Source organism: Bubalus kerabau, chromosome 13 (assembly GCF_029407905.1).
Source record: "Bubalus kerabau isolate K-KA32 ecotype Philippines breed swamp buffalo chromosome 13, PCC_UOA_SB_1v2, whole genome shotgun sequence".
Classification (NCBI taxonomy): domain Eukaryota; kingdom Metazoa; phylum Chordata; class Mammalia; order Artiodactyla; family Bovidae; genus Bubalus; species Bubalus kerabau.
Genome location: NC_073636.1, coordinates 64,637,636 through 64,655,058, shown reverse-complemented (window position 1 = coordinate 64,655,058; position 17,423 = coordinate 64,637,636). Strand labels below are relative to the sequence as shown.

Sequence of the window (17,423 nt, the reverse complement as noted above, 5' to 3'; positions counted from 1 at the left end):
GGAAGCATGCAAATGGGGACTTGTCACTGCTAAAGAAAGGACAAATGCATATTTGTCTGCAGAGCGTTTTTCAGGACATTGAAAATTTGGCCCTTAAATAAATGGACTAATCCAAGTGAGCTTAGGTCTTGATGCTTTCATAGAGCAAATTATGTGCTCACCTAGGTGATCTGGCCACATCCAGGCCTGTGTTATAAACAGTGAATGGGTTCTGAGATTCTTCTTATTACAGATTTGTTTTCTGAAATTAAACCTTCCTATAAAAGAAAATATTACTTTAGTAAGATTCCACTGGAGCACAGTTTTTGGTACCATAGCTGTCAGAATTTCAGCAAACCCTTTTGAGAGGAAGGTGTAATGATAAATTTAATATAACCTCACTTTGATGCTCCTATAAATTGTTGCTGATCTCTTGTCTCTTCCAAAGAGACCAGCACAATACAGGGGAGAAATTTTTCCACAAAGAAAATTGTCATCTATTCCCTCAATGGAAAAAAAAAAATCACCTATCTATGCTTAATATCAGGACCCAGGTCTTTGTTTTATAGTATTTCTGATCAGTTTGTTTGAATATGAGAGAATTTAGTGTATTCCTTTGGTACCTATGTTAAAGTATGTAAAGGTTTGGGGGTCCATTGTATTACAGAAAAGTGAGCCCTAAACCTTGCTGTGACGTGGCCTCAGATCACATTTAGGGAGCAGATTGCCATCCTTTCCTTGGCATGTTCAAAGTGTAAATTTTTTAGTATTTCTTTTTCATTTTGACAATGCTCATATAAGAGATTGTGTTGATTTTTTTAACCATCTTTCCCAACCTTGTTAAAGATCCTACCAGTGTGACAGAGAGAGCTAAGCCAGTGGAGACTTCATGCAGCTCATCCTTCCTTATTCATTCCACATCTAAGCAAGAGTATAAATTTGCTAGGTAACTGCCTTACTCGTTGTTTTCTATTAAGGAATGCCTAAACGCCTCCCACCTGGCTTCTCAGCAGGACAGGCCAATCCGAACTTTATGCAAGGTCAGGTGCCTTCGACCACAGCAACTACCCCTGGGAATTCAGGAGCCCCTCAGCTGCAAGCGAATCAAAATGTCCAGCATGCAGGTTTGTTTTCTATGACTTATTCAGCCAGCATTTATTGAACATTGTGTGGTAGGTAGACAACAAGGATATACAGAGAAATGTAAGCCTTGATCCTTCCCCTTCGTTTCAGACCTGTAAATATTCTTTCAGGGCAATAACTATTGTATTAAAAGTAGGTAAAATCTCTTGAAAAATCTAGAAACACCTAAAGAAAGGAGATAAACCTAGAGCTAGAGCTGAAGTCAGCATTTTTTTTCCTGAAAAGAACCAGGTAGTAAATATTTTAGGCTTCACAGGTTATATGTTCTCTGTTGCAGCTACGTAACTTTGCTGTTGTAGCACCGAAGTAGCCATAGACAGTACATAAAAGAATGGGCATGGCAGTGTTCCACAATGCCTGTATGCTAATGCAAAACTATATTCCTGAGCTCTGAGTGAATTTGTGTCTGTTTACAAGCTGGCAGTGGGCCTTATTTGATCCATGGATCATAGGTTGCTGACACCTCAGTTAGTAAAAGGACAAAAGATATTTCTGGCAAAGGAGATGGTAGGTACAAAGGCATGGAGGTACATGGCACTTTGAACAACTGCAGCATTTAAAATCTCTATAATTCCTGTTAACATTGTATATGTTGAGTGTCTGAATTCTGGTTTACAAGGTGGTGTTTGAAGACCAGGTTTTATCAATACAGGTGTAATGCCAATAGTGTATTGTATATAAGAAATTTATATATAAATATATAAATTTAGTAGGGCATATTGTGTACAGCAGAATGGCTAGAAAATATTTGTAAGCAATATTGTATTAGCCGAGACTGCATGTATCTGGTTGCTGTTAGGTAGCACATGATTAATCCTCTTACCCTTTCTCATAGGGAGTTTGAATTGAGGTAGCACAAATACTTTCTGAGCTCCCATGCCCATTTGGAGTTAGTTTAGTTGTGTGGTTCCACTGTTAATTGTAAATCGCTAACGAAGGAGAAAAGTTCGAAACTTAAAAAGTTCAAACTACCTCTTGAAGGGCTGGAAAAATGTAGGGCAAACCATGACTTTCCCCATCTGCTAGTGCAAAACTGTAATTCCTGAGCTACGTAAATTCACATTCTATAGGAAGTTTTAAAACAGTAATAAAATCATTCATAATTCCTCCACATAAGCACAGCTGTTTTATATTTTTATATGGTGCCTTCCACATGCACTTACTGTTTGGATTTCTCCGTTTATCCCATCTAAGAGAGCTCTACCCTTGTCTGTCATTTCCTGTTCTCTTACTCTAGTTTATTTCTCTTATTAATCTTTTACTTCTTCCTCTGAAAATACTTAGTCTGTTTGTTATTTTACTCTTGCCAACTAGACTCCATGGGGTAAGGGATTTGGTCTGTCTTGCTTATTGATGTTACCTCAGTACCAGAAGTGCTTTGCACATATTAGGTACTCAATAGATGATTGTCAATTGAATGAATATATACTGGAGTATTTAGTGTATATAGTATATACAGTGGTCATGGAATTCAGTGTAAGGCTGGTCTGGAAGATCTTAGGATTCAGGAAAAATCTAGATTGTATGAACAAAGGACAGTTTGTCCCTTGCCTCCTGGCTGGAACATGGACTGGCTTGATAACTTCATTGTGGCTATCACTTTTTAGTCCTCATTTAAAAATGAAAAGGGTGGGGAGGAGATAAAATAAGCTAGAAGGTTATTCTGCAGAAAGGAAGAGAGAATATAAGCAGCTATAGGAAAATCCCAAAGACCTAACAGTAAGTATACACTGTGGCAAGCCAGGAAGTGTTCTTTGAATTGGAAATAATTAAGAAGACTAAAACATGCCCCATGCGGTCTACTAGGGACTGCCGCAGGAGAGGGCCACTGAAGCTTTATCATCCTTTGTTGACTGTCCTCTGCCTGCAGCTTCTTAATTGTCTGTCAGTTAACTTCCACCAGAGGCTTAGCTTCCATATCAAGATTACATAATTTTTACCACATTGGGGTGGAGGAGACCTATCTTTAGGAAGTATTAGCTGTTCTTTTCTTTAAAGTACAGCATCCAGATAACACATCCGTAACCTTGGAGAGTCTTAATTATAGTTTCCCAAGGAGCATTGTTAAACGTCTTCTCAACTTTGCTGAGGTTTTCTTAAGAGGCTGCAGCACATTTTTTGTTTCCTGATTCATCTAAAGTAGAGCTTATTTCATTATCCCATAGCACTTTTCATTAATTTTCTTCATTTTAAGGTAGTTACAAGTTATTTTTAAATAATGAGATGCTGCCTTTCCCTTTGTTTAGTCTAAGAGAAGGAAAACTATATTGATCTTCAAAATGTTATCAAGTTACCAAATAGGAATAAAGAAATGGTTTCTCTTTCTCTATTGTATGGTCACTGAGAAGGTATGCCACAGTCACAGCCTCATACTGTAGAAAACTCACAGAAATGTGTTAAGCATAGCACATCTGTTTATGCTGATCACTGGATATGGGTGAGGGGTGTTTTTCTAATTAAGGTAATTTGAGAATCTTAATACCAACAAGATAATAGTATATCTTTCTGAAACTGTGCCTTATTTTTTTTTTTTTAAGGTGGTCAAGGAGCTGGTCCTCCTCAAAACCAGATGCAGGTGTCCCACGGGCCACCAAATATGATGCAGCCCAGCCTCATGGGAATTCATGGCAACATGAACAACCAACAGGCTGGTAGCTCTGGGGTTCCTCAGGTGAACCTGGGCAACATGCAAGGCCAGCCCCAGCAGGGCCCACCATCTCAACTGATGAGCATGCACCAGCAGATCGTGCCCTCCCAGGGCCAGATGGTCCAGCAACAAGGAACCTTGACCCCTCAGAACCCCATGATCCTTTCAAGGGCCCAGCTTATGCCACAGGGTCAGATGATGGTGAATCCTCAGAGCCAAAATCTTGGGCCCTCGCCCCAAAGGATGACCCCACCCAAGCAGATGCTTCCCCAGCAGGGCCCTCAAATGATGGCGCCACATAACCAGATGATGGGGCCTCAGGGGCAAGTTGTGCTCCAACAGAATCCAATGATAGAGCAGATCATGACCAATCAGATGCAGGGGAATAAGCAACAGTTTAACACTCAGAACCAATCTAATGTCATGCCGGGACCAGCACAGATAATGAGGGGACCAACGCCAAACTTGCAAGGAAACATGGTGCAGTTTACAGGACCGATGTCAGGACAGATGCTGCCACAGCAAGGGCCCGTGAACAACAGTCCGTCTCAGGTTATGGGGATGCAGGGGCAGGTCTTGCGGCCACCAGGGCCCAGCCCCCACATGGCCCAGCAGCATGGTGATCCTGCTACGACAGCAAATAATGATGTCAGCTTGTCTCAGATGATGCCAGATGTTAGCATGCAGCAAAGCAACATGGTCCCCCCCCACGTGCAGGCCATGCAGGGGAACAGTGCCTCGGGAAACCATTTCTCAGGCCATGGGATGCCCTTCAATGCACCTTTCAACGGAGCACCCAATGGAAATCAGATGTCCTGTGGTCAGAATCCAGGCTTCCCAGTCAATAAGGATGTCACGCTGACAAGCCCGTTGTTGGTCAACTTGTTGCAGAGTGATATCTCTGCAGGCCATTTCGGGGTAAACAATAAGCAGAACAATGCCAACGCAAATAAACCGAAGAAGAAGAAGCCCCCTCGGAAGAAGAAAAACAGTCAGCAGGATCTAAAGTAGGTTGTGATAGTCTTGTCTGAAATCTTACTCATTTATTTCTATGTGAATAACTTTTTTTGATGAAAATTTTTGAGCATGCGTAAGAACAGTATAATGAAATTCCCCATGCTTCAGATTTTCAGCTCATAATCTGTCTTGCATTCATTCATGTTCTTCCCATTACCTCTTGATTATTTTAAAGCAAGTTCACTTTAAATATTTCAGTGTGTACCTCTAAAAGATAAAGACAGGTTTTTGGTTTTTGTTTTCTGTTTTTTATAACCACACAATATGATTAGCACACCTGGAAAAAACTAATGCTTCCTTCATATTCTCATATATTCAGACAGTGTCCAGATTTCCCTGATTATCTCAAAATAATTTTTTTTTTTTTTTTTTACCATTTGTTCAAATAAGGAGCCAAACAAGTTTCATATATTGCAGTCAGCTGATATATGTCTCTTAAGTCTATAGTCTCAGAGGGGATTGTGCCATTCAGAGCCTGAGAAGTAGCCAGTGCTCCACACTACAACTCTACAAAGCATGTCAGGCTTACAATGACTGCTGGGGAACCAGAGAGGCTGTATGTATTTTAGGAATGAAAACTGCTTATGGAGACTCCCTTCTGTCTCTCAAATAGAAATATTTTTTTGTGCAAGTGCCTTTCTTTTAAAGGCTCTTTATCCTTAGCAGCTTAAAACCTCTTACTAAGATGATTAGACCTTTTTAATCAGTTACCCTTTTGGTAAAGGTGAGTCTTTTGCAAGATCACAGTGGGAAGAAGGGCAATTAATTTATATTTCGTTTCCTAAAGCTAAGTGTTAAGTCATATTTTTGGCTTTGATAAAATGATTCCTAAAGGAATATTGATTAAACTGGATTTTCTGCCTTTAATCACAAAACTGAAATCCAGAGACATTACCAGAAAATAATGACTAAGAAGTATAAAAGTGTGTTAATTCAAGTAAATTACTAGGATTATAGAAGAGAATAGGGGAGCTTTAGTTAATCAAACATAAATGTTGAAAATAAAACCATCTATTGGATTGGCCAAAAAGTTTGTTCGCGTTTGTCCGTAACACCTGGAAAAAAACTGGATGAACTTTTTGGCCAACCCACTACCTTTCTCTCAGTCTTCTTACAATATGCCTTTGGTTGTACTATAAAACTATATCATATTCACTTTCTTTTTGAATCTTATAAATCAAAAAATAATTGTATATTAGCAACCTGTATTTTTCCTGAATTCAAAATTAGTAAACTCTTTGGTTATCTGATTTTTCCAATAGCTCTTTCTAAGTTAAGTTCTTTACTACTATCAATCTGTATGGGAATAGTATTTCTGTGGCAATATTTATTCCTCTCAGTAATCTAGGAGTAACACTGAAAGGTTCTTCAGTTGCCATTAGTATAGATTTTTGCTATCTGTACCAGCACTTAGGAGTTGCTTACTTGTTACAGCTACAGATTGTGGAAAGGGCCTAGGACCTTTCCATTGATGTGGACCTTTCCATTGATGTGGTCCTAGGTCCATTCCTAGGACCACATCAAGGCTCCTAGGAATGGAGACAGTAAGTTAAAAAGAAGAGTGCATGCTCCCAGCTCTACCACTAGCTTACCATGGAATCTTCAGCCTGTTTTCTTACACCTCTGTGGGCCTTTGTTTTGTTATCCAGTAACATGAGGTGGCTGGGCCTGAGATATTTTTTTAGCAGTATAATTCTTTGAAAGTAAAGAATACTACAGGAATCCTTACCTGTAATTGAAGCAAGAGAGAAGTCATTTAAGGAGCAAATCAATACAGGAATCTAGATGTGGTTAGGACCTGCTTCAGGTTCTGAATTCCCATGTCCTAGAGCTTTTAAAATGGATTTAAGGTAAGTTTTATGAAACTACAGAGTACAACGAGATAAAATACTGTCTAAAAGTGGGTGACTAATACCAGGGCAAAAACAAAATGAGGGCTGTGAGCCCTGGGTCTTTGAGAATGTGGGTGTTTCTTCATTTTTTTCCTTCTCTAATAAAACTGTAAGGTACACTTAGGTGAAAATGAAAGCATCCCAAAGCTGATGGGGATGTCTGTTAAATAGACATTCTGCAACAAAATTAATTAGCTTTGTTTTGGTATTCTCCAGCCTTCTTCGTTCTCTGAATACCATTTTCATTAGCCAGTCGACAGTTTCTTGCAAGGTGTTATGGATTGTTGGAGCCACCGTTGCAATATTCACAAAAAAAGAAGTCTGGATTCCTTGGTTGAATTTGATAGCTACCCCAAAGATAGTGTGGTTTCATAGGAACAGTACAATGCTGATAACCCAGAATGAGGTCTTAATACATTGAATGGATGGATAATTAAATGAAAATCATAATATCAGAAGTTTGTAGAAAGCACCTCGAGTAAATAGCCTTTTATTAAGTGGATTTTAACATTTAATGAAATTGGCAGATTTTTTATGCCAAATATTGAATGTTTTATCAGACTAGAGAGATATAAATAATGCTAAGACCGATAATGCAAATGGATTTATTCAGACATAGGGGAGGGGTTAAACAGTTTTCATGTATAAACTGTACAACTTACTCTCGAACGTGTTATTTATTTTTTAGCACCCCAGATACTCGCCCAGCTGGTCTGGAGGAGGCTGATCAACAGCCATTGCCTGGAGAACAAGGAATTAACTTGGACAGCTCAGGCCCTAAACTGCCAGAATTTTCAAACCGACCACCAGGTGATAAAATGTTAGCTAAAGTTTGTATACTTGTCATCATTTATTTACAGCATTATAAGGCTTTTTTTCAAGGAAACAATAGTGTTTTATTTTATCTACTAACTAGACTGCTTTAGTGATTTAATGTGTCTAGTATTTGGAAACTTTGCCTTATTACTTGTTAGTAAGTAAAAAGTTTCAAATATAACCTCTGAAAGTGTGTGTATGTGCATGTGTATGTATATGTATTTGTGTGTGTGTATTTTGCTCAAATTAGTCTTTGTTATATTAGGTCCTGATAATATCAAACTGAAGTTAGTCAGTGCCTCTTTATTCTTGTCAATATCAAGGTTCTAGTTGGCATCAAAATGGAATAAGATTAAATGAAATGATGCTTTCACTCTAATCCTGCTTGCCTGCCTTTCCTGCAGCCTTTTCTACTGGGGCTTTCTCAAAGCAGAGAACTACTAGGGTTTAAAATAAGATTTTTTAATAGAGCTTTTATTTTGAATCTTTAAACATAAAAAATATGTAAAGAGTAGTGAAAGAGACACTCATGTACTTCCTGCTACTGCTGCTAAATCGCTTCAGTCATGTCTGACTCTGTGCGACCCCGTAGACAGCAGCCCACCAGGCCTCCCCGTCCCTGGGATTCTCCAGGCAAGAACACTGGAGTGGGTTGCCATTTCCTTCTCCAATGCATGAAAGTGAAAAGTGAAAGTGAAATCGCTCAGTCGTGTCTGACTGTAGCAACCCCATGGACTGCAGCCCACCAGGCTCCTCTGTCCATGGGATTTTCCAGGCAAAAGTACTGGAGTGGGGTGCCATTGCCTTCTCCATGTACTTCCTACCCAGGTTAATAATAAAAAGACCAGTATTGTTGAAGCCCTCTGTGTTGTATCCCCCTCTGATTATAAAATAATACCATCTTCTAAAATGTTGAAAAAAGTCTCCTAAAACTAATTCATTCTAATCTAGCTATTGTAGAACTAAGGCTAGCTGCCACAATGTCTCCAAACCTGGTTACTATTAGCCTGAGCAGTAATTTGTGACTTTATTCCCCTATGAGGAAGACACACAAACCTATCACATGTAGGCCACACTTCCCTGTGTATACAAAGGATTATGTTTTGTTTCTTCCTTTCTAGTTATTCTACCTCCTTTTTGGCATATAAGTGGAAGTGATTTTGTAAGTTATTTTAGGGATAAACTTTAGTATCCTTAATTTATGTATTTTAAAAGTGAATAAAAAAAAGTAAATTCATTATGATGTCAATACTCTATGTTATTGATTGCACACTGAGCACACCACACTTCCCATCGGTGAATTGCAGCAGCACAGTTGAGGCTGGGAGGTCACCAGTCTTCGGTGGGTATGTCCAGAGGCATTATGAACAGAAAGGCACCTTCTTCCCTCAGACACATCTGAATTCTATAAATCCCAGAGGTTCTCACACACGTTATTGCTTCCTTTCTACAGTTTGCAAGCTGGGAGCCTATAGGCTGAATTTGGCCTGCAGTATATTTGAATTGTCATACAGAATCTGAAAGCAAACAGAAACCTGATTTTAGATGCCTGATTTAGGCATCTACCTGATTTAGGTAGAGCATCAGCTCTGCAGTTTGGCTGTGTCCACAGAACTACTACTGTCTTATAGCAACCCACTTCTCTTCTTTACCAGTCTGGCCCCTAAAGGCATATGAATTTTCATCTTTTAATTAATAAATTTGGGTTTTGATTATGTTATATACCCTGTATGTGTCCTGGCTGTGCCTCTCCACCATTCTGTCACCACAGCCCCAGCCTATCTTCTTACCATTAGTGCTCTTTGGACTGCTGCCTCCAGCTTCTGGGACCTTTATAGCAGCCATGCCCTTAACTGTTACTTTCAAGAGGCTGCTGTATTGTCTATGCTGCTCTCTTTGGTATTTATGTTGTTTGGTGCCCTAATTTTAAAGACGAAGGCATTTGTGTCATAGCCCTGACATCAAGGGGCTGTGTAATTTCTACAGAAATTAACACTTTTCTTCACATGCGAACCTGAGTTAAACCTATAGAAATGCCATATGTTGTTGGCATTATAAATGTAAAGAAGTCAGTTAGGCCTAAAACAAAAAAGGATTAAAAAGAAAAACTTCAAAGTGGATTCTGAGGACTTCCTTGGTGGTCCAGTGGCTAAGACTGGACCCAGTGCAGGGGGCCCAGGTTTGTTCCCTAGTCAGGTAACTAGATCTCACATGCCACAACTAACACCCAGGGCAGCCAAATAATTAAATAATTAAAAAAGAAAACATTGTACTCATTGGTGTCATGTCTGTCATTGGCCAGAAGACATTGATTAGCTATTAAACACAGGGTGTGAACCTATGGATCAATAGCATTTGATAGCTGCTCTGTGAAAATCTGGAGCCGGCACTTCTTCTGACCACTAGAGCCAGCTGTCCTTATGCCTGTGCCTTCGTAAAACTTTCCTAATATACTTTTCATGTAACAATGAAATAAATCTAGTTTGTAAAATTGTATCCCAGCTATATGTCCACTTTTTACCATTGAACCACCTTTATTCTTGGTCCTTTCTGCTGATTATGTAAGGTTTGGGTTCTAAAATGCCAAATGAAATCTTCACAAAAGAAAGAATCATTTGAGATGTTGCCTTCTGGGAATCTATAAGGCATGGTCCTCAGACTTCTTTTCCCAAAATTATTTTTTATTCCTGAGGGCTATGCTTCTTGCTTACTTATTCTCCACTTATGGATTCAAAGACAATATTTCTCCAAATACAGTTTGACATGTAAAAAAGTAAATGGAAATTAGCATTTGTAAAAAGAACTTCAGTGCCCTCATTTTATTTTCAGTGTGTGTATCAGCTTCTATTTAGCTCCTACTATTTATTAAACTGACTTATGTCAGAGGGACAGTTTAATTCACTGGGTTTCCCAAAGAAGCGAGCCTGGAGGGTGCAGCCTGGTGTGTGAAGCCAATGGATTGAAGTGATTTTAAATCCTTCTTTCTTAAGGAATTGAACCCTAGAACTTTATATTTTACTTCTGTTGAAAGAATAAAAAGGCTATCTTCGATGCTGGTATTTTCAACAAAACCAAGTCTTTAAAAAAAATTAATCTGTGCTAAAAGAAAAAAAGTGAATCTTAAATGCTTCATTCACAAATCCAGTGAAGTGTTGATTATGCCTGCATGAGAGCCCAGTACTGGGTGGTCACCTGTGCGCTGTGGATGGAGTGGTCCTCATTTCGTCTGAATGTGAGGCTGGCATAGACTCGGCCAGTCTCAGTGCATAGCACAGTGCCTGTTAGAGTCTTAGTACAGTGATGCCTCATGCAGACCCTGAAGACTGAGGAGCTCCAGGTTCTCGATGCTTTGCTTTTTGCTTCCTGAAGCAGTGTGCCTCTTTGCTTATGCCAGAGAAGGAGGGGCCGCCCCTTACCCCCCTGGGAACGGGCATGCCTGAGCTATTTGTGCCACCTAGATGAGTATTGCTTGGCCACACCCTAAAGGTCGCAAAGCTTTTCTTGCTGAAAATCTAACTTCCCTGATTTTGGGGGCTCGTTTTAGGTTATCCTTCTCAACCAGTTGAACAGAGGCCACTTCAGCAGCTGCCTCCTCAGCTCGTGCAGCATGTGGCACCCCCAGCACAGCCGCCACCGCAGCAGCCGCAGCCACCTCCCAGTCAGCCACAGTCTCAGCAGCAGCAGCAGCAGCAACAGCAGCAGCAGCAACAAATGATGATGATGCTCATGATGCAGCAGGACCCCAAATCCGTTAGGCTTCCGGTCTCCCAGAATGTCCACCCACCCAGGGGCCCACTGAACCCAGACTCCCAGAGAATGCCCATGCAGCCGAGTGGCAGCGTGCCTGTCATGGTCAGTCTGCAAGGCCCTGCCTCGGTGCCACCATCACCTGACAAGCAGAGAATGCCAATGCCTGTGAATACTCCTCTGGGAAGCACTTCAAGGAAAATGATGTACCAGGAGAACCCCCAGAACCCTGCCAGCTCACCACTAGGGGAGATGTCCTCGCTCCCAGAAGCAAGTGGCAGTGAAGGACCGTCCGTCTCAGGAGGCCCAAATAACATGCCTTCACATTTAGTGGTCTCCCAGAATCAGTTAATGATGACAGGGCCAAAACCTGGACCATCACCGCTTTCAGCAACTCAAGGTGCAACTCCCCAGCAACCTCCTGTAAATTCCCTGCCCAGCTCTCATGGCCACCACTTTCCAAATGTGGCTGCACCCACCCAAACGTCTAGGCCTAAAACACCCAACAGAGCCAGCCCCAGACCCTATTATCCTCAGACACCCAACAACCGCCCTCCCAGCACGGAACCTTCAGAAATCAGTCTATCACCAGAAAGACTCAATGCCTCCATAGCAGGACTCTTCCCTCCACAGATTAATATTCCTTTACCTCCCAGGCCAAATTTAAACAGGGGCTTTGATCAACAGGGCCTAAATCCGACAACTTTGAAGGCCATCGGGCAAGCACCTTCAAACCTTACCATGAATAATCCTTCCAATTTTGCTGCCCCACAGACTCACAAATTAGATTCTGTGGTGGTGAATTCTGGAAAGCAGTCTAATTCTGGAGCACCAAAACGGGCAAGTCCAAGCAACAGCCGCAGGTCTAGTCCTGGGTCAAGTAGGAAAACCACCCCAAGTCCTGGGAGACAGAATTCAAAAGCCCCTAAACTTACACTTGCCTCTCAAACAAATGCAACCTTGTTGCAAAATGTAGAGTTGCCAAGAAATGTATTGGTCAGTCCTACTCCTTTGGCCAATCCGCCTGTACCTGGGAGCTTCCCTAACAACAGTGGGCTGAATCCTCAGAATCCTACCATGCCTGTGGCCACGATAGCGGGTGTTCTGGAGGAGAACAAGGACAGCTTGAATATGCCACAGGACAGTGATTGCCAGAATTCCCAGGTTAGGAAGGAGCAGGTAAACATTGAGCTAAAAGCAGTCCCTCCCCAAGAAGTGAAAATGGTTGTCCCTGAAGATCAATGCAAAAAGGATGGGCAGTCTTTGGAACCTAACAAACCTCCCAGTGTCGAAGAGAACAAAAATTTGGTGTCTCCTGCTATGAGGGAAGCACCAACATCGCTAAGTCAACTTCTTGACAACTCTGGAGCTCCTAACGTGACCATTAAACCCCCCGGGCTTACAGATCTGGAAGTAACACCTCCAGGAGTGTCTGGAGAGGACCCAAAAAAAGCATCTGTCATTCCCTCCCTGCAGGATCCGTCTTCTAAAGAACCCTCCAGTTCCCTAAATTTACCTCACAGTAACGAGCCGTGTTCAACCCTTGTGCATCCAGAATTGAGTGAGGTCAGTTCTAATGTCACCCCAAGCATCCCTCAAGTAATGTCAAGACCTGTCAGCTCTTCCTCCATTTCTACTCCTTTGCCCCCAAATCAGATAACTGTTTTCGTGACTTCCAATCCCATCACAACTTCAGCGAACACATCAGCAGCTCTGCCAACTCACCTGCAGTCTGCGTTAATGTCAACAGTTGTCACAATGCCCAGTGTGGGTAACAAGGTTATGGTTTCTGAGGGACAGTCAGCTGCTCAGTCAAATGCCCGGCCTCAGTTCATTACGCCTGTCTTTATCAATTCATCCTCAATAATTCAGGTTATGAAAGGATCACAGCCAAGCACAATTCCTGCAGCCCCGCTGACAACCAACTCTGGCTTGATGCCTCCCTCCGTTGCAGTTGTTGGCCCTTTACACATACCTCAGAATATAAAATTTTCTTCTGCTCCTGTGCTGCCTAATGCCCCCACCAGCAGTCCTGCTCCAAACATACAGACAGGTCGACCCTTGGTCCTTAACTCACGAGCCACCCCTGTTCAGCTTCCTTCCCCGCCTTGTACAACTTCTCCAGTTGTTCCTCCTCACCCCCCTGTCCAGCAAGTAAAAGAACTGAATCCAGATGAGACTAGCCCTCAGGTGAGCACTTCAGCAGATCAAAGCACTCTGCCCTCTTCACAGGCAACCACAGTGGTTTCTCCCCTTTTGACCAATAGTCCAGGCTCCTCTGTCAACCGGCGAAGCCCAGTCTCATCTAGTAAGGGCAAAGGAAAAGTGGACAAAATCGGCCAGATTTTGCTGACCAAGGCCTGTAAAAAAGTTACAGGCTCCCTCGAGAAAGGGGAAGAGCAGTATGGTGCCGATGGAGAGACTGAAGGCCAAGGGCTAGAGACCCCAGCTCCAGGGCTCTTGGGAACAGAGCAGTTATGCACAGAGCTGGACAGTAAAACCCCAACTCCCCCAGCACCCACTCTGCTAAAAATGACCTCTAGCCCTGTGGGCCCGGGCTCCGCCTCAGCAGGACCCAGCTTACCTAGCAGTACTCTCCCCACCAGTGTACGCTCAATAGTAACCGCTCTGGTACCCTCTGAACTCATCTCCGCGGCGCCGACCACAAAAAGCAATCATGTTGGCATAGCATCTGAGCCACTTGCAGGTGGCCTAGTGGAGGAGAAGGTGGGATCTCATCCAGAGCTTCTGCCCAGCATAGGTATGTACTTGATACCTGGCATCATCTCGTGTCAATTTTTGATGACCTATCCCACCAGAGAAAGCATGGCTCCTTTTCTACTTGGAGGAAGAAGAGTGGGCTAAATGGTTATAGTGGTGGTTCCATTTGTTTGAAGTACATTGGGAAATATACTTCCTGTTTAGATTCCCATGTTGTTTACATTATTAATATGGTTCTCTCTCAACTCCTAGAATAATGATATACCTTATATTTTTATAAAATTTTTCATTTTACAAAGAGGCATTTTTACATACGTTACCTCATCTTCATACCAACCATGTCAGGTAACCCTCATCTCATCCTACAGGTGGGAAGCTCAGAGTTCAGTTGTTCAAAGTCTATATGTGAGCGTCCAATTTAACCTTGTCTCTTAACAGTGAACAGCAGCTCCTGCAGGTTCTTAGCTTGGTAAAGACTTGCTTTCATCTGTTCAGAGCAGGTTTCTCATAACCCCTTCCTCTTGTACTCTCTCCCAGGAATTCTTTCCTTCTGACTGGCTAGAGGAGAGCTTTCCAGAAAACCAGGTTTCATGATAATAGACATGGAAGGAGGTATCACAGTGCCAACCAACATTTACCAGCTGTTTGATCTTAGGCAGGTTACTTTACTCCAAACCTGAGTTTCCTCCTTTGTCATATAGGGACAGTAGTAATTGCAAAAATTCAATGAGATGCTGTATATAACATGCTTAGCACAGGGCTAGAATATAGTAATCATTCAGTAATTATTTTTATTACCAGTTTCTTTTTGATGAAGTCTCTGAAAATTAGACCATCCCATTGATGTATTTCTAGTCCAGATTATTTCCTATGTACTGGTAAGGTGGACTACATCATAGGAAACATAGATGTCCTTACATTTCCCTTCCTTCTCTTGACATCCCCCTCACTACCACCCCACGCCATCTCCCCACCCCTACACACACACATAATGTTCCTCCTCCTGTGAGGTTTAAGTGGTACAGAAGCTCTGTTTCCCCACAGTAGAATCAGTCAAAAACTGCCAAAGCTCAAAGGACCTTTGCTGTATTTTAGGCCAGCCAAGAGCCCCTATCTTGTTTATGCAGCTAAAATGCTTGGAGGGGCGGAAAGAACACAAGCTTCAGGACAGGATCATAATTGAAGTTCTAGCTCCACTGATACAATCATGGTTGGATAAATCCCTTAACCTCTTATAAGCTATTGACTTCACCTGTAAACTGAGATTGTGTCGATAATTCCTACCTCCCAGAATTGATAAAAAGATTCATTGAGGGGCTTAGCCTACAGGCCAGCACGCTGCCTCCCACAGAGCCCAGGAAAGGCTAATTCTCTCTAACTGTTCACTTCAATACCAGAGATGCAGGGAGAGAGAAAGGCCTTTAAGGGGTTCTCTGTCCTTGGAGGAGAAAGACTTCATAGAGCTGGGTACTATATTAATAAATTTCTGGTTCTAGTTCTGTTGGTGTAGGTGAGCCCTAAGAATTTTTGAAACCTTCTAAAACTTTTTGAAAGAAATTAAAAAAATACGTGACATAAACATGTTTTCCACTATTAAATGTTTCCATTCTTCTTCCTTTCAGGTAACTTTCCCCATTGGTACCAAGAGGATAATGATTTAGAAAATATTTTATCAGGGTCCTATATAATCCTAGAGAAATACATGAGTGTTAGGGAAATAAACCAGTAGCTGGAAAGAAACCTCTCAAATTTAGATAAGATTATTTCCACTCTTTTTCAAAGGCCTTTTGTGATTTTATCTTAAAAGTGTGAGAAACCAATACTGGAGTAAAAAATAAAAGTTATAGTTTTAAGCTGTATTATATAAGCATCCAAAATAAATTCTTAACACAAATGCATCATGGACTAAGCAGAGAGAGAAATCTGCAAGAGTCACATTTGCACAAGAAGATAAAATTTATGTTTATCTAGGATGTTTGAGTATCAAGGTGGGAGGACATAACCTTGAGTGCCTGTGGCATATCTATGCCCTCAATCTTTACTGTATGATCCAAGAAGTTTCCATTCTAGAGTACATTGTGTATTCTGTTCCACTCCTCTTCAGGGGCCCAAGTTCTCTTTGTCCTTCAAAGCCTAATTCTGATGTTTCTGCCTCTAGGGTACCTTCAGATTTCTCAATTTAGAATTTATCTCCCTTGCTTTGAACTCCCATAGCACTTTGTACTTTATAAATCTGCTTCCTTTTAACATCACAGTTCACTCCTGAGTGCCAGTTGTATATATATCTTTAATATTAGACTGAATTTCTGATGAACAAGAAGAATGTAATTTGGTCTCTAAGGGTGCCTAGCACAGAGCCTTGCCCCTAGAAAGTTCTTGGTAACTGTTTGTTAGATAAGTAGATAACATCAAATAGATTTGTTTCATTAAATATGAATTGAATACCTGCTTTATGCCCATCACACTTGCCAGGTGCTGTAGAAAAGTACAAGATAAATTTTATGATTCATTTCAGTTCTCAAGGAATGTAGTCTTTAGAGGATTGAGGCAGTTTTTTCAGTGCTAAGGTTGGATGGTATAATTGTCCCTCTGAAAGAGGTTTGGGTTGCCTGCCAAAGTATGCTTTGGGGTTTTTTAGAATACTGGACAGAACTTGACCCAAAGAAGCAAAAATTATGGGTGCTATTATCTTATGGCTATATCCTTCCTTGATCTTTGTACATACAAAACAGAAAAACAGACTCTCCTCACGGTAGTCTTGTTACTGAGTGTTAAAGTAATTAATTTTTAAGGTCAGTTTTGAAATGTACTGTACTTTCAAAGTTAATTTCAAGTACTGCTTTCCAAGAGTTACATGTATTTCAGCAGTTACTTAGCTCTTGGTTCGGTGCTTTCTGCTTTGTTTAGAAAAGAAAGTTAAAGACCTGTTTCTTTTTTTTTTTACTTCTTGCCTTAGCTCCTTCACAGAGTTTAGTCCCAAAGGAGACTCCAGCCACAGCACTGCAGGGGTCTGTTCCCAGACCAGGTAAGGCCCATCTTGGAAAAATTTCTCGAGTGGAATTGATCGCGTGTGAAGGAACCACTACTGTTCTGAATGTGCCAAAAAATGCTGAAACTATCTTACTTGCTTTAGGGCAGACTTTGGTTGAGTGGCAGCTTGTGCAGTACTATTTGAGGTTATTTTTCTCTTGAGCAGCTTGCTCTCTGACGCATTCCTGGTGTCAGCCAGGGAACTCAAGAAGGGCATCTCAGTGCCCATTGTCTGTCTGCTACCCAGCCGAGGGTGGTTTCCATTGCACAGTTTGCCCTGTTCCATGACCCTGCCCCCGTACTTGGCAGCTGACTGACTGGCACATGGTAACTCACTAGGGTGGCGGCATTATTGCATTAAGATAGTAATTGCACTATCATGACAGAAGTGGAGGCTTGTTCCGAAAACCTAGGCTGCGGTGAGGTAGCCA

The 17,423-nt window shown here is 41.6% G+C and overlaps 1 protein-coding gene across 10 annotated transcripts in view; it reads left to right on the top strand.

The window, feature by feature from the left end:
* NCOA6 (nuclear receptor coactivator 6) overlaps positions 1 to 17,423 on the top strand; it is a 96,452-nt gene that overhangs the window by 64,383 nt on the left and 14,646 nt on the right. For 6 of the 10 annotated variants that reach the window (XM_055544832.1, XM_055544835.1, XM_055544828.1 and 3 more), the window contains 5 exons: positions 957 to 1,103; positions 3,660 to 4,776; positions 7,367 to 7,488; positions 11,039 to 14,002; positions 16,919 to 16,987. In XM_055544832.1, the coding sequence (XP_055400807.1) occupies positions 957 to 1,103; positions 3,660 to 4,776; positions 7,367 to 7,488; positions 11,039 to 14,002; positions 16,919 to 16,987 (4,419 nt within the window). The remainder of the gene's footprint in view (positions 1 to 956; positions 1,104 to 3,659; positions 4,777 to 7,366; positions 7,489 to 11,038; positions 14,003 to 16,918; positions 16,988 to 17,423) is intronic. The other 4 variants (XM_055544834.1, XM_055544833.1, XM_055544836.1 and 1 more) reach the window with 4 other exon arrangements.